Source organism: Brassica oleracea, chromosome C3, assembly GCF_000695525.1.
Source record: "Brassica oleracea var. oleracea cultivar TO1000 chromosome C3, BOL, whole genome shotgun sequence".
In the NCBI taxonomy this organism is placed as follows: domain Eukaryota; kingdom Viridiplantae; phylum Streptophyta; class Magnoliopsida; order Brassicales; family Brassicaceae; genus Brassica; species Brassica oleracea.
The window spans coordinates 28,612,679-28,634,554 of NC_027750.1; the positions used below are offsets into that span (position 1 = coordinate 28,612,679).

A 21,876-nucleotide genomic window follows, 5' to 3' on the forward strand; every position below is an offset into this window, starting at 1 on the left:
TTTGGTGATAAAATATTTATTTTGTTTAAGTTAAAATTTGAATGGTATAAATCGTAAAACACACGTGAATAATGTTATATATATATATATATATATATATATATATATGATGTTTATGTTTTAATAATATAAATAATAATATCCATTTTGTGTTTTATTATTAATTATTATAATACATTTTTGAAATATTTATCTTCGTATTTGCAACCAGGTGCATGTTTTTTTTTAACGTAACATAGACATCCTAGAGAGCATGACCGATTCTTCTTGATCTTGAAAATCTCTGCATCATCTTTCTTCTATCGACTTGAACAATGGTGGCAACAATCATCGTTGACTTTCAGTACTGCTTCATCTTTATACTTATCTGCTTCTCCTCACTACTCTGTTACACTCTCTTCTTCAGGAAACCAAAGGACTCATGTGTTGACTTTCCTTTGCCTCCGAGTCCTCCTTCTCTACCCATCATCGGTCAACTTCACCTTCTTCTCTCTGTTCTAATCCACAGATCTTTACAGAAACTCTCCTCCAAGTACGGATCTAATCTCTATCTCCGCATCTTCGGTTTCCCTATTGTCCTCGTCTCCTCAGCCTCAGTTGCTTATGAGATATTCAGGGCACACGACGTTAACATCTCCTCTCGTGGTTTCCTTCCTACAGATGATTCTCTTTTCGCTGGATCTTTCAGCATCATCTCTGCTCCCTATGGAGATTACTGGAAGTTCATGAAGAAGGTTCTTGTCACAAACCTGCTAGGACCTCAGGCTCTGGAGCGGTCACGAAGAGTCCGAGGGGATGAGCTAGATAGGTTTTACAACAACTTGTTCGATAAGGCAGTGAAGAAAGAGACCGTGGAGATCTGTGAGGAAGCGTTGAAGCTTACTATCAACAGCATCTGCAAGTTGATCATGGGGAGGTGTTGTCTGGAGGAGGGAGGTGTGGTGGAGAGAGTCAAGGGATTAGCTAATGAGTTAGATTTTGTTGGCAAACATGTTGCCCCCATGGTTAAAGAAGCTTGTTCTCTCACTGTTTAAAAAGGAAGTGATGGTTGTTTCCAACAGGCTCAATGAACTGCTCGAAAAGGTTCTTGTAGAATATGAAGAGAAGCAGGGAGAGCATCATCTTCAAGGTATGGACTTGATGGACGTTTTGTTAGCAGCTTATAGAGACGAAAAGGCAGAGTATAAGATCACTAGGAACCATATCAAGTCGTTTTATGCGGTAAATAAATATTCCTTCCAAGAAATGGTTTCATTGAGAATCAAAACTGCTATGTTTAAGAAAATGTTTTTGCAACTGCATGCAGGATCTTTTATTTGCAGGCATTACCCCCTCAGTGCAAACAATACAGTGGACATTGGCAGAGATCATCAACAGTCCCAATACTCTTAAGAGAATGAGAGGGGAACTCGATTCCGTGGTAGGGACGGTAAGGTTGATCCAAGAAACAGATTTACCAAGCCTCCCTTATTTACAAGCAGTGGTCAAGGAAGGGTGTAGGATAGGAGGGTTCTATGTACCGGAGAAAACATCTCCAATGATTAATGATTGTGCTGTGATGAGAGATCCAGATTACTGGGTAGATCCTGATGAGTTTAAGCCAGAGAGGTTTCTAGATACATGGCAAGAGGAGGAGAGAAAAGAGCAAGCACTTAAGTACATTCCTTTCGGAAGTGGAAGAAGAAGCTGTCCTGGAGAAAATCTAGCTTTTCTCTTTATAGGAACTGCAATAGGAGTGATGGTGCAGGGATTTGAATGGAGATTCAAAGAAGATAAGGTTAACATGGAAGAGACTGTTGTAGGACTGAGCTTGACTATGGCTCATCCTCTTAAGTGCACTCCTGTTGCTCGAACCTTCAACTCCCTAACTCTGAATCTAAAGAGTTGTGACTTTTCAGGAACACTAAAAAGACAAGCATGTCGTGGACCTTCCATCTTTTCCAATTATTTCACGTAGTTCTAAGAAGAAAACATTGTGTAATTAGTTAGTGAGCAAATCATGTTTGATCATTCATGAATTCACATGCAAAAATACTGTTCGCAAGAAAATCTAACTTATTTGTCTAACAAAAATACTTTCGATATGTCCCAAAAAGTGGAATGTCTAACAAAATAATGCTTTGTCCAAGCAACCCAACGAGACAAAGCATTACTGAAGAGCCTCCAAATCAGTTTGAGGGTAAAGATCTTTGACGAATCCTCTAGTTTCCTTAACCACCTTCTCGCTTAGGGTGCAAGATATCCTTCGATGCCGACTTAGCTTTTGATGGAGTGTTAGGACAACCATACCAGAGAAATGAAGAACACATAGACTCAATGACGTCAAAGCAACGTTTTAGAAGACTGAATGCCGAACACCAGAAAACTTTGATACTGTCAATCACTACTGATTGAATGAGTTTCAATCTGCCCTCATAAGAGAGAGGTTTACCAAGTTGCTTTGGTCTAGTGGTATAGGAGCTCCAGCTGGAGTGCCCGTCCCTGGGTTCGAGCCTTGGCCACTGCGGAATTTACATGTGGGCTGCAGCACCCGAGACCGAAGACCGTTACACGGTGAGCCACATGGTGACGCCCTGGCAGCGTCCTTGCTCACTTCGGTCTCTAGTCTGGACCACTTCGGTGGGGCCAGGATACTCGGTTAGCAAAAAAAAAAAAAAGAGAGGTTTACATGTCCACTAGAGGAACCGAGTGTGAATCCTATCAGACTCAGAGTGTGCTCTTGTCAGACTTTTAGTGGTTAGTGGGAGGCCAAAATATCTGATAGGGAACTGGGCTACCAAGTTCAGTCACTGTCTTATGGAGATCAAGAGTTGGCCCTGCTATAAATATTGAGGATTTTCTCATGTTAATTTCTAACCCAAATTCCATTTCAAACTCCTTCAGAACCATAGCAATACCACAGAGGGAGGAAGCGCTGCCATCAGTTAAAACAAGTAGATCATCTCCAAAGTTGAGATATGTGATTTTAAAATCTAATTTATTCGATTATTTGGTTCTCACCTTCAAGTGAGCGTATGAATTCTAAAATGAAACTCTTCGAGTCTTAACTTTGATCTTATTTATATCTACATTCATGTTTACAACTACTTTTATTTTCACTTTTTGGCTAATATTATTGGTGTAGATTTTTTGAAACATAACCAATTAGATATGATTTATGATCTTACATCTTTTTTTTTTTTTTTTTGAAACACTGATTTATGATCTTACATCAGTAGCTCTTTTTAAGTCTTAAGAGATAAGATCTATTTCATAAAACTTCTTTAGGTGGTGTTATTCAATTATGTATTTTAACAGAGTTTAAATCTATAAAAAAAAATCCATTGTTATTCAAATGATGATTCTAAATTTTATTTTAAAATCTAGTGTTATTCAATGAATGATTTAAATCCAGTTTTTAAAATCTAGTGTTATTCAACTTTCAAAAATTTTAAAATTCTTTGTATTTTAAATTGATTTCAAATCTTCTCTTATAGATTCTTATGAACAAATAATTGAATTCAAAATCCATGGTATATTGCAGAGATTTTAGAATTCATCAATTTAAAATTTTAATTTTGATAGATTACAAAATATTAATAATTGATTTTAAATCAATGATTATATATCATTCACGATATTATGTCTACTGAACATATTAATTGTGTCAAATTTTATTTTCAATATTTATGCATCATTAAAAATTTCTTCGATAAATTTTTATTTTTTAACTTAACACTCAACATAGTTGAGTTTATTTACAGATTTCAAGTGTTGTAATCTTTAGATTGCAAAATTCATGACGAGATTTAAATACATTAAGGTGTTATTCAATCTCTGATTTAAAATAAATTTTCAAGTTTTGTAATCAATTAAAATTTTAAATTTAAACATAGATTTTAGTTAATGAATTCTAAAATCTCTACAGTATACTTTTAATTTTGATTTCAATTATTTGTTCATGAAAAACCACCACAAATAATTTGAAATCAATTTTAAATAAAAAAAATTTAAATCTTTTGAAGTTGGATAACATTAGATTTTAAAAACTGGATTTAAATCATTCATTGAATAACACCATATTTTAAATTAGATTTATATATACAATATCCAATAACACTAGATTTTAAAATAAGATTTAGAATCATCATTTGAATAACAATCGGTTTTACTTAAATTTAATAACACCACCTAAATTCTGGTGATCATATCTTTTTCGATTGTTCTAAAGAATTGAATTTGTGGATCTTTTACTGACAAAATTTAAATTTAGTCTTAATACCCTCACAAAATAATAGTAACTAGATATTGACCCGCCCTCAGAGGGCGGGTATATTTTTTTTGTTTTTTTTTTAATTTTTTGCCTAATATAATTTATGTCTGTGTTTGTATAATTATATTTTTGTATGATATGAATTTAATAGAATAAATATAATATTAAATAAATAATTTATCAAGTTTCATAATTGTGTACTTGTGTCCTATACGTTTGGGATTAAGGAGTTAGTTATCAAATTTCGAAATTGAATTTAGTATAATTGATTTGATTCCTGGAATGTTCTTGTTTGTTGGATATATAGTGAGAAAAAATAGATATGCTCCATATTATTAGGAAACAGTCGACATAAGTAAGGTTAAATATTATTAGCTATCGTAAATATAGTGGTAAAGTCCAGAAAATATATTAGTAGAAAATTTAAATGGTGCTAAAGTCCAGAAATATATTTTAAATGGTCCCGATCAAGTAGACAACAGCTTGTAAAAGCGGAAGTTACATATAAAGAGAGGTTTCCTACTATTAAGGTGTGGTGGTTATTTTAGAAAAAGAAGATGATGTGGTGGTTAGTTTTGAAAATTAAAAAGGCATAGTAGTTATCACATTAAAAAGGTATGTATCGTTAAAAATAGTTGTTGGATCCAACTTTTATCAATGGGTCAAACATGTGTTTTAATAGAATAGACTAGATATTGACCCGCCCTCAGAGGGCGGGTATATTTTTTGTTTTTTTAATTTTTTGCCTAATATAATTTATGTCTGTGTTTGTATAATTATATTTTTGTATGATATGAATTTAATAGAATAAATATAATATTAAATAAATAATTTATCAAGTTTTATAATTGTGTTCTTGTGTCCTATACGTTTGGGATTAAGGAGTTAGTTATCAAATTTCGAAATTGAATTTAGTATAATTGATTTGACTCCTGGAATGTTCTTGTTTGTTGGATATATAGTGAGAAAAAATAGATATGCTCCATATTATTAGGAAACAGTCGACATAAGTAAGGTTAAATATTATTAGCTATCGTAAATATAGTGGTAAAGTCCAGAAAATATATTAGTAGAAAATTTAAATGGTGCTAAAGTCCAGAAATATATTTTAAATGGTCCCGATCAAGTAGACAACAGCTTGTAAAAGCGGAAGTTACATATAAAGAGAGGTTTCCTACTATTAAGGCGTGGTGGTTATTTTCGAAAAAGAAGATGATGTGGTGGTTAGTTTTGAAAATTAAAAAGGCATAGTAGTTATCACATTAAAAAGGTATGTATCGTTAAAAATAGTTGTTGGATCCAACTTTTATCAATGGGTCAAACATGTGTTTTAATAGAATAGACTAGATATTGACCCGCCCTCAGAGGGCGGGTATATTTTTTGTTTTTTTAATTTTTTGCCTAATATAATTTATGTCTGTGTTTGTATAATTATATTTTTGTATGATATGAATTTAATAGAATAAATATAATATTAAATAAATAATTTATCAAGTTTTATAATTGTGTTCTTGTGTCCTATACGTTTGGGATTAAGGAGTTAGTTATCAAATTTCGAAATTGAATTTAGTATAATTGATTTGACTCCTGGAATGTTCTTGTTTGTTGGATATATAGTGAGAAAAAATAGATATGCTCCATATTATTAGGAAACAGTCGACATAAGTAAGGTTAAATATTATTAGCTATCGTAAATATAGTGGTAAAGTCCAGAAAATATATTAGTAGAAAATTTAAATGGTGCTAAAGTCCAGAAATATATTTTAAATGGTCCCGATCAAGTAGACAACAGCTTGTAAAAGCGGAAGTTACATATAAAGAGAGGTTTCCTACTATTAAGGCGTGGTGGTTATTTTCGAAAAAGAAGATGATGTGGTGGTTAGTTTTGAAAATTAAAAAGGCATAGTAGTTATCACATTAAAAAGGTATGTATCGTTAAAAATAGTTGTTGGATCCAACTTTTATCAATGGGTCAAACATGTGTTTTAATAGAATAGACTAGATATTGACCCGCCCTCAGAGGGCGGGTATATTTTTTGTTTTTTTAATTTTTTGCCTAATATAATTTATGTCTGTGTTTGTATAATTATATTTTTGTATGATATGAATTTAATAGAATAAATATAATATTAAATAAATAATTTATCAAGTTTTATAATTGTGTTCTTGTGTCCTATACGTTTGGGATTAAGGAGTTAGTTATCAAATTTCGAAATTGAATTTAGTATAATTGATTTGACTCCTGGAATGTTCTTGTTTGTTGGATATATAGTGAGAAAAAATAGATATGCTCCATATTATTAGGAAACAGTCGACATAAGTAAGGTTAAATATTATTAGCTATCGTAAATATAGTGGTAAAGTCCAGAAAATATATTAGTAGAAAATTTAAATGGTGCTAAAGTCCAGAAATATATTTTAAATGGTCCCGATCAAGTAGACAACAGCTTGTAAAAGCGGAAGTTACATATAAAGAGAGGTTTCCTACTATTAAGGTGTGGTGGTTATTTTAGAAAAAGAAGATGATGTGGTGGTTAGTTTTGAAAATTAAAAAGGCATAGTAGTTATCACATTAAAAAGGTATGTATCGTTAAAAATAGTTGTTGGATCCAACTTTTATCAATGGGTCAAACAGGTGTTTTAATAGAATAGATGTAATACAATATATAAATATTAAATTATATTAGATTAACTAAGATATTATCATAAGTATTCTATTAATCCAAAACCAAATATCAATCTTATAAACATTATCAAATTCACTAGTTCTTTACTAGCATGCCATCAGAAAATTCATATTATATATACCAATCTCCTGAAATTTATTTTATCTATCAAAATTTAATTGCTTGTCTATATAAAATATAATAGATAAATAGTAATTATCTCGAAAAGGAGGGAATGAAGGGGAGATCTGACATGATATGTTTCTTTACCTTGTTAGGGCATCGGCGATGAGAATTCTTAAGTAGGAGTCTTTAAAAAAAAATAATTAAATAATCAGTGGATCCCATCAAAAGTTAAGTATTCAATCTTTAAAATTCCTAAATAAAGACTATTTCTTAGTGAATCCTTGTACTATTTGCGGGTCCCCACGACTACGTGGCGGCCCGTGAATGGTCATCTTTTTTTTTTTTTTCAAAAAATCCAAAATATCCGGGATTAATCCGAAATGTCTTTATCGCTAAGAACTCCAATGAGTCTCACCGTTTCGCATGCTCTTAGAATCTGATGTAAGATCTTGCCTTTTAGACTTTTACGGAAAACATCATATAAATATAAATTATTGAAAATTTTGTTCACGTAAACATGGCTATTATCTTAGTAAGCACCAATATAAAAAACTGAATTATATACAAATTCTAATAATACTAAACATACAAATAAATATTACTCTCTTTGTTCCTTAATATTACATATTCTAGGAAAAAAATTTGTTTTAAAAAGATCCATTTTTTACATTTTCAAAACATGTTTTATTAACTAATTGCAAATTTCAAAAAACTTAATTGCACTTACTGAATTGTTATTGGCTTAAAATTATGAAACAAAGATAAACACAAAAATATATGCAAATTTAATGTGTTTTATTAAAATGTGTGAAAAATCTAGAATATGTAACATTAAAAAAGAGAGGGAGTAAAACATAACTTATTCAATTGTCATGTTCAAAATATTAATAACAAAGATCCTTTGCATAACGTACGAATATCTTAAACAATAAGTCAATGAAAATAATAAAGTATTTAGGCACATGTATGTTTGTTTATATATATATTTTTTTCTAAGAGAGAACATCAATTAACCATGTATCATCAAAATAAAACATGGGTCCATTTATAGTGATAACTATCTAACCAAACTTGAAAAAGTTTAGTTAAAAAAAAAATCTATCTAAACCAAACTTAAACAGATAAGGGAAATTGAAGGCTATAGCCACAAAAAAAAATGATATTCACCATGTAGCCATTTAACCTAACGATCCTATAGACGCTGTTAAAAAATATAAAATAATACTGTAATACCCCAAAAAACAACCGGCTCAACCTGATACAAAAATAATTAAATATTTTAATTATTCACCCCACAAAAGTAATTCGTGTCTCACCCTTCTTCACATCTTCTCCTTTTAACTTCTCTTGTAATTTTGTTGCAGTCGAACGGTCTCCGGCACCGCTTTCATCCATCGCCTCCATTTTGCATGCAAACGACATCTTTTCCAGATCCTCCGTCCTCTGTTTTCAATCTTCTTCGGCGTTACAGTTTTTGGTTAGAATTTCAGAGGCGGTAGTAAGAAACCATTTCTACCCAACTTCACCCCTTCGATTCTTCTCAGATCTCTGAACCCCACGTAAGTTCTCCTTCTCTGCCGTAGATTGTCTTCACCATGTCGTCATATGCGCTTATTTTCTTCCAATTTGGGTCTCGTCTCATAATCAAAGTGTTATAATTTCTAGGTATGTTTCATCGGCTGATGTGAATTCGATCGTCCCCGATTCGGAATTAGTATCTCCCACTAAGTTCTCGGTGTTTCTCCGTCGATTCTGGCTACTAAAACTTCTTCTCAGATCTTTATAGCGGTGATGCGAAATAAGTAGTGTAGTAATTTAGGGGAAGATGCGTGGAATATCATTGCTTAGAAATGCTCAGTTGGTACACATAGTATGATATTTCGAATCCAGTTTCCATTTGAAATGTAATAGTATACTTATCCCATTCAACTATTCCACTGAGGATATTATCACTTGCTATTATGTTTTGCTTTACTGCAATTTGTGGTCGGTTGTGGTTCCCTCCCTGATGTTCTTATTCTAAGTTATGCTTGAATTGGAGTTTTTGTCTCTGCGGTGCATAGTTCATGGTGTAGAAATATCGATTATTTTGTAGAATAGCATCTGCAATACATAGATGTTTCATCGTATGCACGTATCAGTACATCTCGTTGCTATATGTCATGTTAAGTGGAATAGTATAAGGTTCACATTATTCCATTTTACATGGAATCGTACTTTTACATCATATGCCTTTCCATTCGTTAGCCATTCTTATTCTGTTTGACTCATAATTTATTTCTATATTGAATATTACAGTGTGAACCGTCCTGACTCTTTGCATCTCTTACTTTTCATTCCTCAGGTTTGGTATGGACGAGTTAGACCTTCCAAGTAAATTGTTTGAGACAGGCTTTGAACCTACTGGCAAAAAAAGGGTTAACAACTACTTTCAGTATTATTGCAGGTGGATTTAATTTCACAAAGACTTGGGTTGCCTATGTATTGGGGTTTATATTTACTTAACTTGGGTTTAGTGTTTACTGTCAAGTGTTCTATTACCATTCCCATTAGCTTTGTATTTCATGTGGCTAATGAGGAATGTAAATACATATCTCTAGTATTATGGCATGTGAATTTAGTTTCCTGAAGATTTGGGTTGTCTATGGTGGATTGGGGTTTATATTTCCCTAACTTGGGTTTAGTGTTTAATGTCAAGTGTTCTATTACCAGCTCCATTAGCTTTGTATTTCATGTTGTTCATGAGAAATGTAAATACATGTCTCCAGTATTATGGCATGTGGATTTATTTTCACAAAGATTTGGGTTGCTTATGTATTGGGGTTTATATTTCTCTAACTTGGGTTTAATGTTTACTATCAAGTGTTTTTTTACCATTCCCATTACCTTTGTATTTCATGTGGCTCATGAGGAATATAAATACATGTCTCGAGTATTATGGCAGGTGGATTAAATTTCCTGAAAATTTGGGTTCCCTATGAATTGGATTTATATTTCCTTAACTTGGATTTAGTGTTTATTGTTAAGTGTTATATTACCATTCCTATTAGCTTTGTATTTCATGTTACTCAATCTTGGCTCTAGTATGCACATAATATCATTTTAAATAGTACATTGTATATAGTATAAAAGTTTTCTCGTAATGGATGGTGCAAATGTGTATGTAACCCTATACACAAATTTATAATCATTAACCTACACCAGTTGTTTAAATTTACACAGTGAAAATATCTTAGTAAATCGACTTCAGTATGTGGCATCCTCCCACTCTTTCATTAGGAGTAGCTGCCACCAACTATCCGACTTTCATATTTCCCTAATTTGTGTTTACTATCAAGTGTTCTTCTACCAATCCCCCATTAGATTTTGTAAATCAATCATGGATGTATGCAACTAGTATATAAATAACATAGTATATTTTATATGGAATAGCAGTTCTCAGATAAATTACATAGTGTATTCTATATGGAATATACCTTCTCATGTAATATACGTCATAAACGTTAATTCACCTTATAACAGACATATATTATCAGAAGTTAACATTGGCATCATTTCATTTAACCAAAATAGAAGGTCACAAGGTTTTCCGTACAACAAACACAATGTGCCCACATTCCATTAAATTTGGGTTACGTTACATATTCTTCTGTGTGGTTTACCGAGAGTTTACATTTCCATACTATTTGGCCTTTAGTTTATTTCTGTGTGGTTGATAAATTTATTTATGGAATATTTGGCTTGCTTTTGGGTAAAGCATTACGTACTTTCCTTGCATCATGTACCTTTTTAACTGGAGCGAAATTATGAAGACCATATTTCACTTGGAACTACATTTATAATATTACTATTCCACATACGGTACATAGTATGGAAACTCATACAATCGGTATAGAATATACTTGTCGTCATCTTCAGTTTGTCGTTAGGTTAGAATTGTTTCTGGCACACTTACAACTGTTATCCACTCCCTCGATTCATACATTTACATCATATGTGTTGAATACAACTGCACAACGCGATTCATATGTTATGTGATTGTTACGATGCCACACAAAAACGCCACATCGTTTACTTTATAATATAGAACCGGTAACCTGTTACTTGAAGGAGTATAACCGGATAGAAGGAAACACAAAAGTCAGACAATGAATTATGTCAAAATCATAGCTATTTCTTTAATTTATCACCAAAATATGGCCATTTGGCCCATAAACCCAACAGATAATTTCTTAAACTAAATGATTATATTGACCAGACAATAACACGCACAGACCCTTGTAGTCTAATAAAGAAACTAAATAATTTGTAAAGAGGTCTGCAACTTATGGTCGTTGAGCCTGGAGGAAAGGCGTTGTGTCACAGAAGCACTGATCAAACCCTAACCATAAAAACGTCCAAGCTAAAGCCGAGCAAACAAAGTCCATTTTCAATAGTAGGTCTGGAACCGTGCCTTTGCTCTGGTTCCAGCTGGTCCAAACCATGTTTCCACCATCCTTTTGTGTTTGCTGCGGTCTGGGTCGCATCATCCTCTCCTATTTTTGGGCTTATCATGAGGTATTGGACCGAGAAGCTCTTGTAAAAATTCAGAACGGGTTGGGCTTGATTAACTACGAAAATGACTTCACTCGACCAAGGCACTATGAGGAACATTTAGTGGTGCCAGACTGTACTGAAACCCGACCAAAGCGAGACAATTCGGCCATCCGAGAAACTATAGACGGTCAAAAATGTTCAAGATGGACCAATGACCAATTTAGAGAAGCCAAAGGTTATTATTAATCATGTTCTAGAAGTTTATAAGGCACTGGGTCTCTGATGTTTTATCAAGTGATACAATAATTAATTTAATTGTCATCTCCTTGTTTTTTTTTAATGAGCCAGGATCCACGCGGGAAAGTTTTAAAATAGTAGAGGAGCTCTCTGATCCCAGTCTATATCAAGTGATCATATTCTCCTCATTTCTGCATCAACTTTCTTCTTTCGACTTGAGCAATGATGGCAACAATCATCATCGACTATCAGAACTGCTTCATCTTTATCTTCCTATGCTTCTTCTCACTACTCTGTTACACTCTCTTCTTCAGGAAACAAAAGAACTTTCCTTTGCCTCCGAGTCCTCCTTCTCTGCCCATCATCGGTCATCTTGACCTTCTTCTCTCTGTTCTAGCCCACAGATCCTTACAGAAACTCTCCTCCAAGTATGGATCTATTCTCTATCTCCGCATCTTCAGTTCCCCCATAGTCCTCGTCTCCTCAGCCTCAGTTGCTTATGAGATCTTCAGGGCACACGACGTTAACATCTCCTCTCGCGGTTTACCTCCGACCGAAGATTCTCTTTTCGCTGGATCTTTCAGCTTCATCTCTGCTCCCTACGGCGATTACTGGAAGTTCATGAAGAAGGTTCTTGTCACCAACTTGCTAGGACCTCAGGCTCTCAAGCGGTCACGAAGAGTCCGTGCTGACGAGCTAGATCGGTTTTACGATAACTTGTTCGAGAAGGCAGCGAAGAAGGAGACTGTGGAGATCTTTGCGGAAGCGTTGAAGCTCGTTAACGATAACATCTGCAAGTTGATCATGGGGAGGTGTTGCTCGGAGGAGGAGGATGTGGTGGAGAGAGTCAAGGGATTAGCTATTAAGTTAGATGTCTCGTCGAGGAATATTTTGTTGGCAAACCTGCTGCCCCCATGGTTAAAGAAGCTTGTTCTCTCACTGTTTAAAAAAGAAGTGAAGACTATTTCAAACAGCTTCGATGAGTTGCTCGAAAAGATTCTTGCGGAACACGAAGAGAAGCTAGGAGAGCATCATCAAGGTAAGGACTTGATGGATGTGTTGTTGGCAGCTTATGGAGACGAAAATGCTGAGTATAAGATCACTAGGAACCATATCAAGTCTTTTTATGTGGTAAATATTCTTTCCAAGAAGTAGTTTTTTTCATTGAGAAAAGAAAATTATATGCTTAAGAAAATGTTTTGCAACTGTATGCAGGATCTTTTATTTGCAGGCATTACCAACTCGGCGCTACCAATACAATGGACACTGGCAGAGATTATCAACAGCCCCAATTCTCTTGAGAGACTGAGAGGGGAACTCGATTCCGTGGTAGGGACGACAAGGTTAATTCAAGAAACAGATTTACCAAACCTCCCTTATTTGCAAGCAGTGGTCAAGGAAGGGCTAAGACTGCACCCGCCGGAGCCTATGTTCGAGAGATTCTCCCAGGAAGGGTGTAAGGTAGGAGGGTTCTATGTACCAGAGAAAACATCTCTAATGGTTAATGCTTATGCTGTGATGAGAGATCCAAATTACTGGGCAGATCCTGATGAGTTTAAGCCAGAGAGGTTTCTAGATACATGGCAAGAGGAGGAGAGAAGAGAGCAAGCACTTAAGTACATTCCTTTTGGAAGTGGAAGAAGAGGTTGTCCTGGAGAGAATCTAGCTCATATCTTTATAGGAACTGCAATTGGAGTGATGGTGCAGGGATTTGAATGGAGGTTCAAAGAAGAGAAAGTTAACATGGAAGAGGCTGTTGCAGGACTGAGCTTGACTATGGCTCATCCTCTTAAGTGCACTCCTGTTGCTCGAACTCTAAATCCTCTAACGAGTCGCGGTGGCTTCTAGCTCCCAACACCTACTCCTCCATTCTCCACTAAGTTACTAAATTATTTACTGGATGGATGTATCCGAAAGAAGATTTGATTTGATCATATATTACTGTAAGAATAAATACCTAAGCTTTCAATTACTTTACGTATTTCCAAGAAGAAAACATTGTATAGTTAGTTAGTGAGCAACGCATGATTGATCACTCATGAATTTGAATAAAAGGTTACTCTGCTTCTTCACTTTTGAGTAACAATGGCAACTATAACCTTCCCCAAAGATGGGTTTACATTAGATGATAACTGGGCTTTTGCGAGAAGGTCAGCAGGTCCATTCGTAGAACGCGAAATGAAAGAGAAACAACACAAGGAGAAAGGAGAAGCGGCGGAGAACGCGAGAGAGTCGATATCGGAGAGAACTCCGAAGAGTTACGTCGTCCATTTTCTCTGGGAGATTGCTTGTGCAAGCACTTGAGAATCTGTTCGAATACAGATGTGTGTGATTTTGAGAGAAGCAGCATGCAGTAACGCTCCTCTGATCGCCAAAGCTTCGGCCATGATTGGTGAGGAGACATACTTCAGCAAGATCGATTTGTGGGTCAGCTCGTTCCCTGATTGATCAGAGAGTATCCAAGCCAGGCCCGCAGATCCAGCTTTCCAGGCCGCATCAGTGCTACAGTAGATGGATTGGATAGATCCTTGCATTTAAGATATTTGATGGGACAATCGAAGGAGAGAAATTTAACATGGAAGAGGCTCTTACAGGGCTGATGTTTACCATGGCTCATCCTATTAAGTTCACTCAAAGTAGAAGCCCATGTCGTGGACCTTCCATCACTCATGAATTTTTAGTCGCTCCGTTCGTTCGTTATTATACGACGTCTAAGTGCTTTTTTCAAAATAATTATATTAGACGTTTACCGAATCCCAAGTAAATAATGACATAATAAGACTTCGTTTACCATTACAACTGATAATGATACAAACTTACAAAGTCAATTTTACATTAAACACTAACCGAAAAGGTTAAAATAGAGATTTCATTATCTTTCTTAATTTAAATACAAACTTGTGAAACGTCATATAATAAAGAACGGTGAGAGTAAATTTTAAATGCAAGAATACTTTTTTTTTTTGATAAAAAATGCAAGAATACTATTTCCAACAAAATTTAACATATTTTTTCTATTATGAGAATAAATCAATTTATACTTCTACTTCTACTTCATTTTTATTTACCTATTATTTTTTTTATTTTCTCGTTTTTTTCTTTTTTTCTCATTTCATTCTTGATATTGTTGTTAAGGTTTGACATTTCGATGTTGGCTACGTTATGGTCATGGGTTTTATCCATTGAACCTCTCAGAGATCAAATCTTCTGCATGCTTTTTCACTTTAGAATTTATCCAAGTTTTATGTAGCAAAAAGTTTCTTGAACATGAGTATTGTTAAACTTATATAAAACTAATGTGTTTAGAATTTAAATTAGTAAATTAACAAAATATATATACAGGCAAAAAAAAATTAAAATTATTCAAACAAATATTATTAATTTAAAATTAACACCAAATTACAATGCATTAATAACACAAAACCCTTCTAAAAATAGCGATTAAGTTACATTATTTGTAGTTCAAAAAAAAAGTTACATTATTTCAAAACAATATATAACACCAAATGTAAACTACAACCTATAAAATAAAGGGATCATATTTTTTATCATAATAAAATGAAAAGATTTTGCGCATAGCTTGGATACGATCTTAACCTATAACCCAGGGCCTATAACATTGAATACAAAAATAAAAGTAGAAGGGATCTTTAATTCAAAAAAAAAAGAGGAGAAAATCCTATAACGGTCGAGTAAGTAGATCCGAAACGAAAAATCAGTTTCGTCATCTTAAAAAAGCAAAAAAATAAAAATAAATATTATCATCATTACTCTCACTCACTCTTTCCCTCTGCTTCAAATTTGAATCTCTCCCGTCTCTCTCGGCTCTCTCTCTCTAATCCGTTTCTCCTTCTCTCTCGATCCTGTATAGTCTTGGGCAGCCAAATGGCGGATTCAAGATGGAGCTTCCTTCCCAAATCCGTATCCGCACACTTGAACCCTAGATCCGACATCGAGAACGCACCTCCGAACATCCCTGACCCGAGAACTAAATCAATTTCAAAATCACCGGCTCCCAGGAGTCAGATCGACCGGCGAGGCCAAGTGTCAGCGACTCGGGTGAGTGACGATCCTAACCCTCTCTCGTTTTGATTTTTGAAATTTCTGGGATTTAATCTCTTTTTTTTTTTGTTGGAATATCAGCGAACGGCGTTGAAATCTCGCAGTGAAGTGGAGGAAGCTTCGAATCATCCACATGTGAAGGTTGTGGTGAGGATTAGACCTACGAAAGAGTATTGCTGGACCGTTAAAAAGCTTTCCGATGATTCTTATTCCGTTAGGGATCGCAAGTTTACTTTCGACTCTGTTCTCGACTCCATTCATAATCAGGTTCGTCTCTCTCTCTATCTCACACTGCTACAAATTCTCGATAAGGTTTCTATAAATAGCTGAGAAAGGAGTTTTTTTTTTTTTTTTTTTTTTTTTTTTTTTTTGCATTTTGAATCCTCCAATGAGTGAGCTTGTTTTGAACCTTTTTTTACTTGTTGGTGCCAGGAGGATGTGTTTCAGCAAATAGGTGTTCCTTTGGTGAGGGATGCATTATCAGGTTACAACACTAGTGTCCTATCATATGGACAGGTACTTCATGATTATGTTTTTCTATTTCTTTGAGCCACCAATTAAAAGCTAATAATCCCCATGTGTTTGAATATATTCCCTTTTTCTGCCTTTGATTTGTGATCCTAAGAATGGAAGCGGGAAGACATACACAATGTGGGGTCCAGCAGGTTCAATGCTGGAAGATCCTTCTCCTAAAGGCGAGCAAGGACTCGCGCCTCGTATCTTTCAGATGTTGTTTACTGAAATCGAGAGAGTATGTTATGCTTCTTAGAATTGATCGTAGATGTTTCATCAAAGACTAAGCTTCATGCTTTTACCATTATGCAGGAGAAGATGAACTCCGATGTAAACTATCAGTGCCGTTGTTCTTTTCTTGAGGTTTGCCTTTTCCAAACACATATGAATGATTCTTTTTTTTTTGAAGACTTTTGCCAGAGTTAGGTTGCTTTGTCTTTTCTCTGCAGATATACAATGGACAAATCAGTGATTTGATCGATCAAACCCAAAGAAACCTTAAGGTTTAACTTCACTAACCTACAGTTTTGTTTTCATATGTTAATCTTTATTGAGTGTAAATTTGTATTTATTGTGTCATATGGCAGATAAAGAATGACGCAAAGAATGGTACTTATGTTGAAAACTTGACTGCGGAATATGTGGATAGCTACGAGGATGTTGCTCAAATACTGATGAAGGTAGCGTTATGAACACTATGATATGAGAAATTTTACACTGCACATTCAGCTTTGTTGATTGAGTTTTCATTTCTTACCTGATTCCAAGTCCATATCTCATGTTTTGGTGTGGTCTCTGCTCTGCTTTTCAGGGCCTGTCAAGCAGAAAAGTTGGAGCCACTAGCACAAGTTTTCAAAGTTCTAGATCACATGTCATACTTTCTTTCATTATCGAGTCCTGGAGCAAGGTTTAGTTAGTTTGCAATTTTCTTGATTGTTCAAATCTGATGAATAATTGATCAAATACGATATGTGCACAGGGAGCTTCAACAAGGTGTTTCAATACCACCAGAACAAGCAGGATCAACCTTGTTGATCTTGCTGGAGTGGGAACAAATGTACGTGATGCTACTAAACACTGTGTGGAGGAAGAGAAATTCTTAAAGAAGTCCCTATCCGAGCTCGGGTATAAATTCATGAAAACTTTCATAGGTCTCAACTAAATATCAATAAATTAGTGATCTGCTAACATCGTCACTTTTACTATTGGTGTAGACATGTTGTGGATGCTCTAGCTAAAAACGACCACCCTGGAATATCTGACCGCAGTCTTCATAAAACCTCTTGCTTGACGCATTTATTGCAAGAATCGCTTGGTGGCAATTCAAAACTCACTATCCTGTGCAACATTTTTCCAAGCGACAAGTATGTTCTCCACCTTGTTATCACTTCTTTGTTAAATAGAAACATAGCTGCCTGATGGTACCAAGTATTCAATCTATATATATAATGATCTGAAAGTGCAAAGTTTAAATTAGTTGCGCATTTAAATGACAGAATGCCCACTATGTGTTCTAATAAAGCTGTAACGCAGAAACACAAAAAGAACAATGAGCACCCTTCGATTTGGTGAACGAGCTAAATCTATGGGAAACAAACCACTGATAAATGAGATCTCAGAAGAAGATGTGAATGATTTGAGTGATCAGATTCGTCTTCTAAAGGTTTAATCTCCTCTTCCACCATCCTTTCCCTTTTTTGGTTTGTTGAAGTTGGTTGTCATACAAAGATTCATTTGCTTTGCAGGAAGAACTTATAAGAGCCAAAGCTGATTGTCACTCTGTTGGGAGTAAAGATAATCATCTTGGAGGAAAGAGTGCACGCGAAAATTTGAATCAACTAAGAGTTAGTCTTAACCGGTCTCTAATGCTGCCAAAAATTGATTTTGACGAAGAAGACATAACGGTTGATGAGGATGATGTAAAGGAACTCCATCAGCAAATCAAGTCCTTCCGTGGTTCATTCAGTGAGAAACAAAAGAAGCTCCCTGTCTACAGAGAGTCAGTCAGCTCTTCCTTTGTTACAGCATTCGGTGAATCAGAGCTAATGGATGATGATGAGATTTTTTCAGAAGAAGTAGAAGCTGAAGAGAAAGATTTGGATGAATCTTTCAAAGAATGTGACGTCGACAGTGCTGCAACAATCACCAAATCAACCGAGAAATCCAGGATAAAGGAATTTGCATCGGCAAACAACATGTCAATAAATCCTTGCCGTCAATCTTTAATCTTGCAAGAACCAATCCAGTCAGAGTCTCCTAAAATCAGAAACTCTTTAAGGAAGAGCATAGCTCTTTCTTCCTCATGTCTCAGGAATCAGAATAGCCTGGCACAGAGCATAAAGTCCTCGTGTCTTGCGGAGAGCCATATCAGGGCATCTTTACGTGGAAGCAAGATATTCACAGGTTCTACAGAATCTCTAGCTGCAAGTCTGCGGAGAGGCTTGGATGTTATTGAAAATCCTGCATCAAACCGATGCTCGGTTTCCTTGTCTTCTGATAACTTGACCATGCAACATTCCAAGGAGATACTGCAGGATGATGATCAACTACCTCGTTCACCACTCTGTCCTTCCTGCAGACAGAAATCTGATACATTATTAAATGTTGTTGAGGGAGTAAGTATATCATGTGAAATAAAGTATGTATATGGATGTCAATTAAAATGAAGCTAACATTGTTGGACTCCTTGTGAATCAGGATGGACATCATCAAACGGAAGGGCTTACTGAGAAGCAGCAAGAGCTCGAAAATCTGTGCACAGAGCAAGCAGCCAAGATTGAGCGACTAACTCGCCTGGTAAACAAATTATCCGTGTCTTTATGTCTATTGAAAATTGGATCAGCACATATGGTTACTGTTATATCTTATTCAGGTGGAGCAACACAAACATCAAACTGTGAATGAAACAGAACAGCTTGTGGGAGCAAGTAACGGAGAACAGTTTTCTTCAGCAAACAAAAATCAGGTTTGTTGTTGTTCTTTACTATGTGAATTATCTATAGTGAATACATTTGAGCGATTGTAAACATATATTTCATTTTCATGGTTATGCAGCTTCTTAGCTCTAATGATGTTGTTGAGTCCATAAAGACAAACTTTGATATTGGCGAGAAGGAGGCATTACTCAAAGAAATTGAAGATCTGAAAACCAAATTGCAGAAACCTGTGACCATGTCCACCAACGAACTGAGATCATCTTTGTTGGCCCGTTCGTTTCAACTATGCAACAAGAATTCTGAGGAAGATATCGAGGAAGAACGACTTAGGTGCACAGAAATGGAGAGCGAGTGGATATCATTGACAGACGAACTCAGAGTTGAGATTGAAACACAACGCTCACGCGCAGATAAAGCTGAAGGACAGCTTAAACAAGAGAAACTATCTACTGAGGAGTTAGAGGATGCACTTCGAAGAGCTGTTCTTGGTCATGCCAGGTTTGTTGAGCACTACACAGAGCTACAAGAGAAGTACAACGACTTAGGATCAAGGTATAAAGCAACGGGAGAATGGATAACAGAGTTGAAGAAGGCAGTGGCAAAGGCTGGGAAAAAAGGTTGCGGTTCTCGTTTCGCTAAATCACTTGCTACTGAGCTCTCAGCGCTTCGAGTAGAAAGAGAGAGAGAAAGGGATTTTTTGAAGAAGGAGAACGTGAGCCTTAAGATTCAACTGAGGGATACTGCTGAAGCTGTTCATACTGCTGGAGAAGTTCTTGTTAGGCTCAGAGAAGCCGAACAATCAGCATCAGCTGCTGAGGTAAAGAAACAAGATTTTCATGTTTGAATCGAGGAACCATTTGTGTGTTAGTGTGACACTGTTTTTTGGTTGCAGGAAAAGTTTAATGAGGTGGAAGAAGAAAACGAGAAGCTAAAGAAGAAAATGGAAAAGCTGAAGAGGAGACACAAGTTAGAAATGGCAACACTCAAACAGAGTCTAAAGCAAAACACACTGCCAGAATCTGCATTGCAGCCACTGCATCAGAGGAACTTGGAGATTGAAGAAGGTATGTAGAAGAAACATACCAAAGTGCATAACTTGAAGACCTTTCTCGGATCTGATTGGTATACACATGAACTTCCTGTTTATTTTTCCACTTGCTGCTAATAAAAAAAGAAGCTAATGTCTTATTCCACAAGGCATTTTGATTATCAGTATTTTGGTTTCCCATTGGAGTTTATTTATTATTGGCTGCTTTTGATTTGAATATTGTGTTTGTGGCGTGCAAACTGGTCTTCTTTGTATAACTTTCAACTGGTAATTTATTTTCTCCATTTTAAATTTGTTATCTTTCTTCCAAATTCAAAGGTTTCATACAAGACATATTTGGTCATCTTGTAATACAAAAAAATATATAAACTGATGTTTCTTTTTCTTCTTGTTTCCCAATAAATTGTCTATAGTATTGTCTACTATAGTTCATGTGTACTTTTCACGTTTTTTTGCTCGTGGAAACTGAACTCAAAAGTTGGTAAAAGATATTGGAAAAAATATCTCAAGGCATTGAATGGTAAAGAAGCTTTGTCTTGAAGATCTTCTTGGTTATTAACCATTCAAGAGTTTGTCGAGTTTCTTATTCTAGGTTTAGCGTTGTCCATTGATGCACCAGGCTGGTGGACATATGGCGAAGGTAATCCTATAAGTTCACACTAAGAAGTTGATGTATTTACAAGACAGAGTTGATGTATTTCAAATCGTGTTTTTGGCTTTTGTAAGCATTTAGATTTGAATTAAACATGTTAGAGGAAAATTGGAATCAGATAACCATAGGAGCTTTAAGACCTTCCAAAGTTCTGAAGTTCTCTCTAATTTCTTACAAAAGCGTTTTTTTTTTTCTGATTTCGTGGATTCTATCTGTCAGCTGTATTATTATTTATCGCGGACGCACCAATGCGTCAAGTCAGAAGGTATATATGTGTGGGAGCGTCGAAGGAGTTCTCATGGTGATGTTGTAAGGAAACCTAAATAGTGCTTTGCAGTACTGGCCTTGAAGAGAAGCTTTTTTATATAATATTTAAAATTTCGTCCAATAAAATTACAAAAGAAATTGTGGCTTAATATTAAGAAAGATAAGTCTTTTACACCAGTTTTCAATTTTTTGGACTTCGGACCCAAAATATTTCATGGCCTGTTTTGACTCATGTGGCCTAATCTGCTGTGGCCTGGTGCTTTGCACTAGCCCAAAACTGTAATACCCCAACAACACAAGAAAAAAATAGAAAACCTTCTAAATATGAAAAAAAAAAGTGAAAAAAAATATAGAAACTTAGACTAAGACTTTTTTTTTCTTTAAAAACCTTTTTATTTTATTTATTCAACTTTTCGTGCATTTTACAAGCAGAAGAGGAGAGGATAGATTTGTAACATCCAGAGTTATGATATATAAAAAGGCTTAATAGAATTGATTTGACAACTATGTCCCTAAAGTGCGCTTATGTTTTCTAGCACACATCCATTTAGAGCTCCAGAGTTAAGCGTGTTTGAGCCGGA

The 21,876-nt window shown here is 35.2% G+C and overlaps 2 protein-coding genes and 1 pseudogene across 2 annotated transcripts; all 3 read left to right on the forward strand.

The window, feature by feature from the left end:
- The first annotated feature begins 259 nt into the window (after nucleotides 1-259).
- On the forward strand, nucleotides 260-1,957 carry LOC106330312 (annotated as a pseudogene).
- Nucleotides 1,958-12,039: 10,082 nt separating this feature from the next.
- LOC106330313 (cytochrome P450 705A5-like) lies at nucleotides 12,040-13,665 on the forward strand. Its single transcript, XM_013768803.1, has 2 exons — nucleotides 12,040-12,948; nucleotides 13,033-13,665. Exons 1-2 carry the CDS (start codon nucleotides 12,040-12,042, stop codon nucleotides 13,663-13,665), a joined length of 1,542 nt encoding a protein of 513 aa, XP_013624257.1.
- Nucleotides 13,666-15,602: 1,937 nt separating this feature from the next.
- Nucleotides 15,603-20,655, forward strand: LOC106328222 (kinesin-like protein KIN12B). Its single transcript, XM_013766619.1, has 16 exons — nucleotides 15,603-15,876; nucleotides 15,961-16,146; nucleotides 16,312-16,395; nucleotides 16,505-16,630; nucleotides 16,705-16,755; nucleotides 16,842-16,895; nucleotides 16,980-17,072; nucleotides 17,204-17,299; nucleotides 17,372-17,517; nucleotides 17,607-17,756; nucleotides 17,926-18,055; nucleotides 18,138-19,007; nucleotides 19,090-19,188; nucleotides 19,265-19,357; nucleotides 19,447-20,145; nucleotides 20,221-20,655. The coding sequence occupies exons 1-16, from the start codon at nucleotides 15,703-15,705 to the stop codon at nucleotides 20,398-20,400; spliced, it is 3,231 nt and encodes a 1,076-aa protein (XP_013622073.1). The 5' UTR covers nucleotides 15,603-15,702; the 3' UTR covers nucleotides 20,401-20,655.
- Nucleotides 20,656-21,876: the final 1,221 nt, after the last annotated feature.

What these genes read in the sequence shown, in the direction of transcription:
- LOC106330313 (XM_013768803.1), top strand. Translation starts at nt 12,040, where the DNA reads ATGATGGCAACAATCATCATCGACTATCAGAACTGCTTCATCTTTATC. An exon ending in ATATCAAGTCTTTTTATGTG is followed by an intron (nt 12,949 to 13,032) that starts GTAAATATTCTT and finishes AACTGTATGCAG; the next exon opens with GATCTTTTATTTGCAGGCAT.
- LOC106328222 (XM_013766619.1), top strand. Translation starts at nt 15,703, where the DNA reads ATGGCGGATTCAAGATGGAGCTTCCTTCCCAAATCCGTATCCGCACAC. An exon ending in AAACCCAAAGAAACCTTAAG is followed by an intron (nt 16,896 to 16,979) that starts GTTTAACTTCAC and finishes GTCATATGGCAG; the next exon opens with ATAAAGAATGACGCAAAGAA. An exon ending in TTGAGCGACTAACTCGCCTG is followed by an intron (nt 19,189 to 19,264) that starts GTAAACAAATTA and finishes TATCTTATTCAG; the next exon opens with GTGGAGCAACACAAACATCA.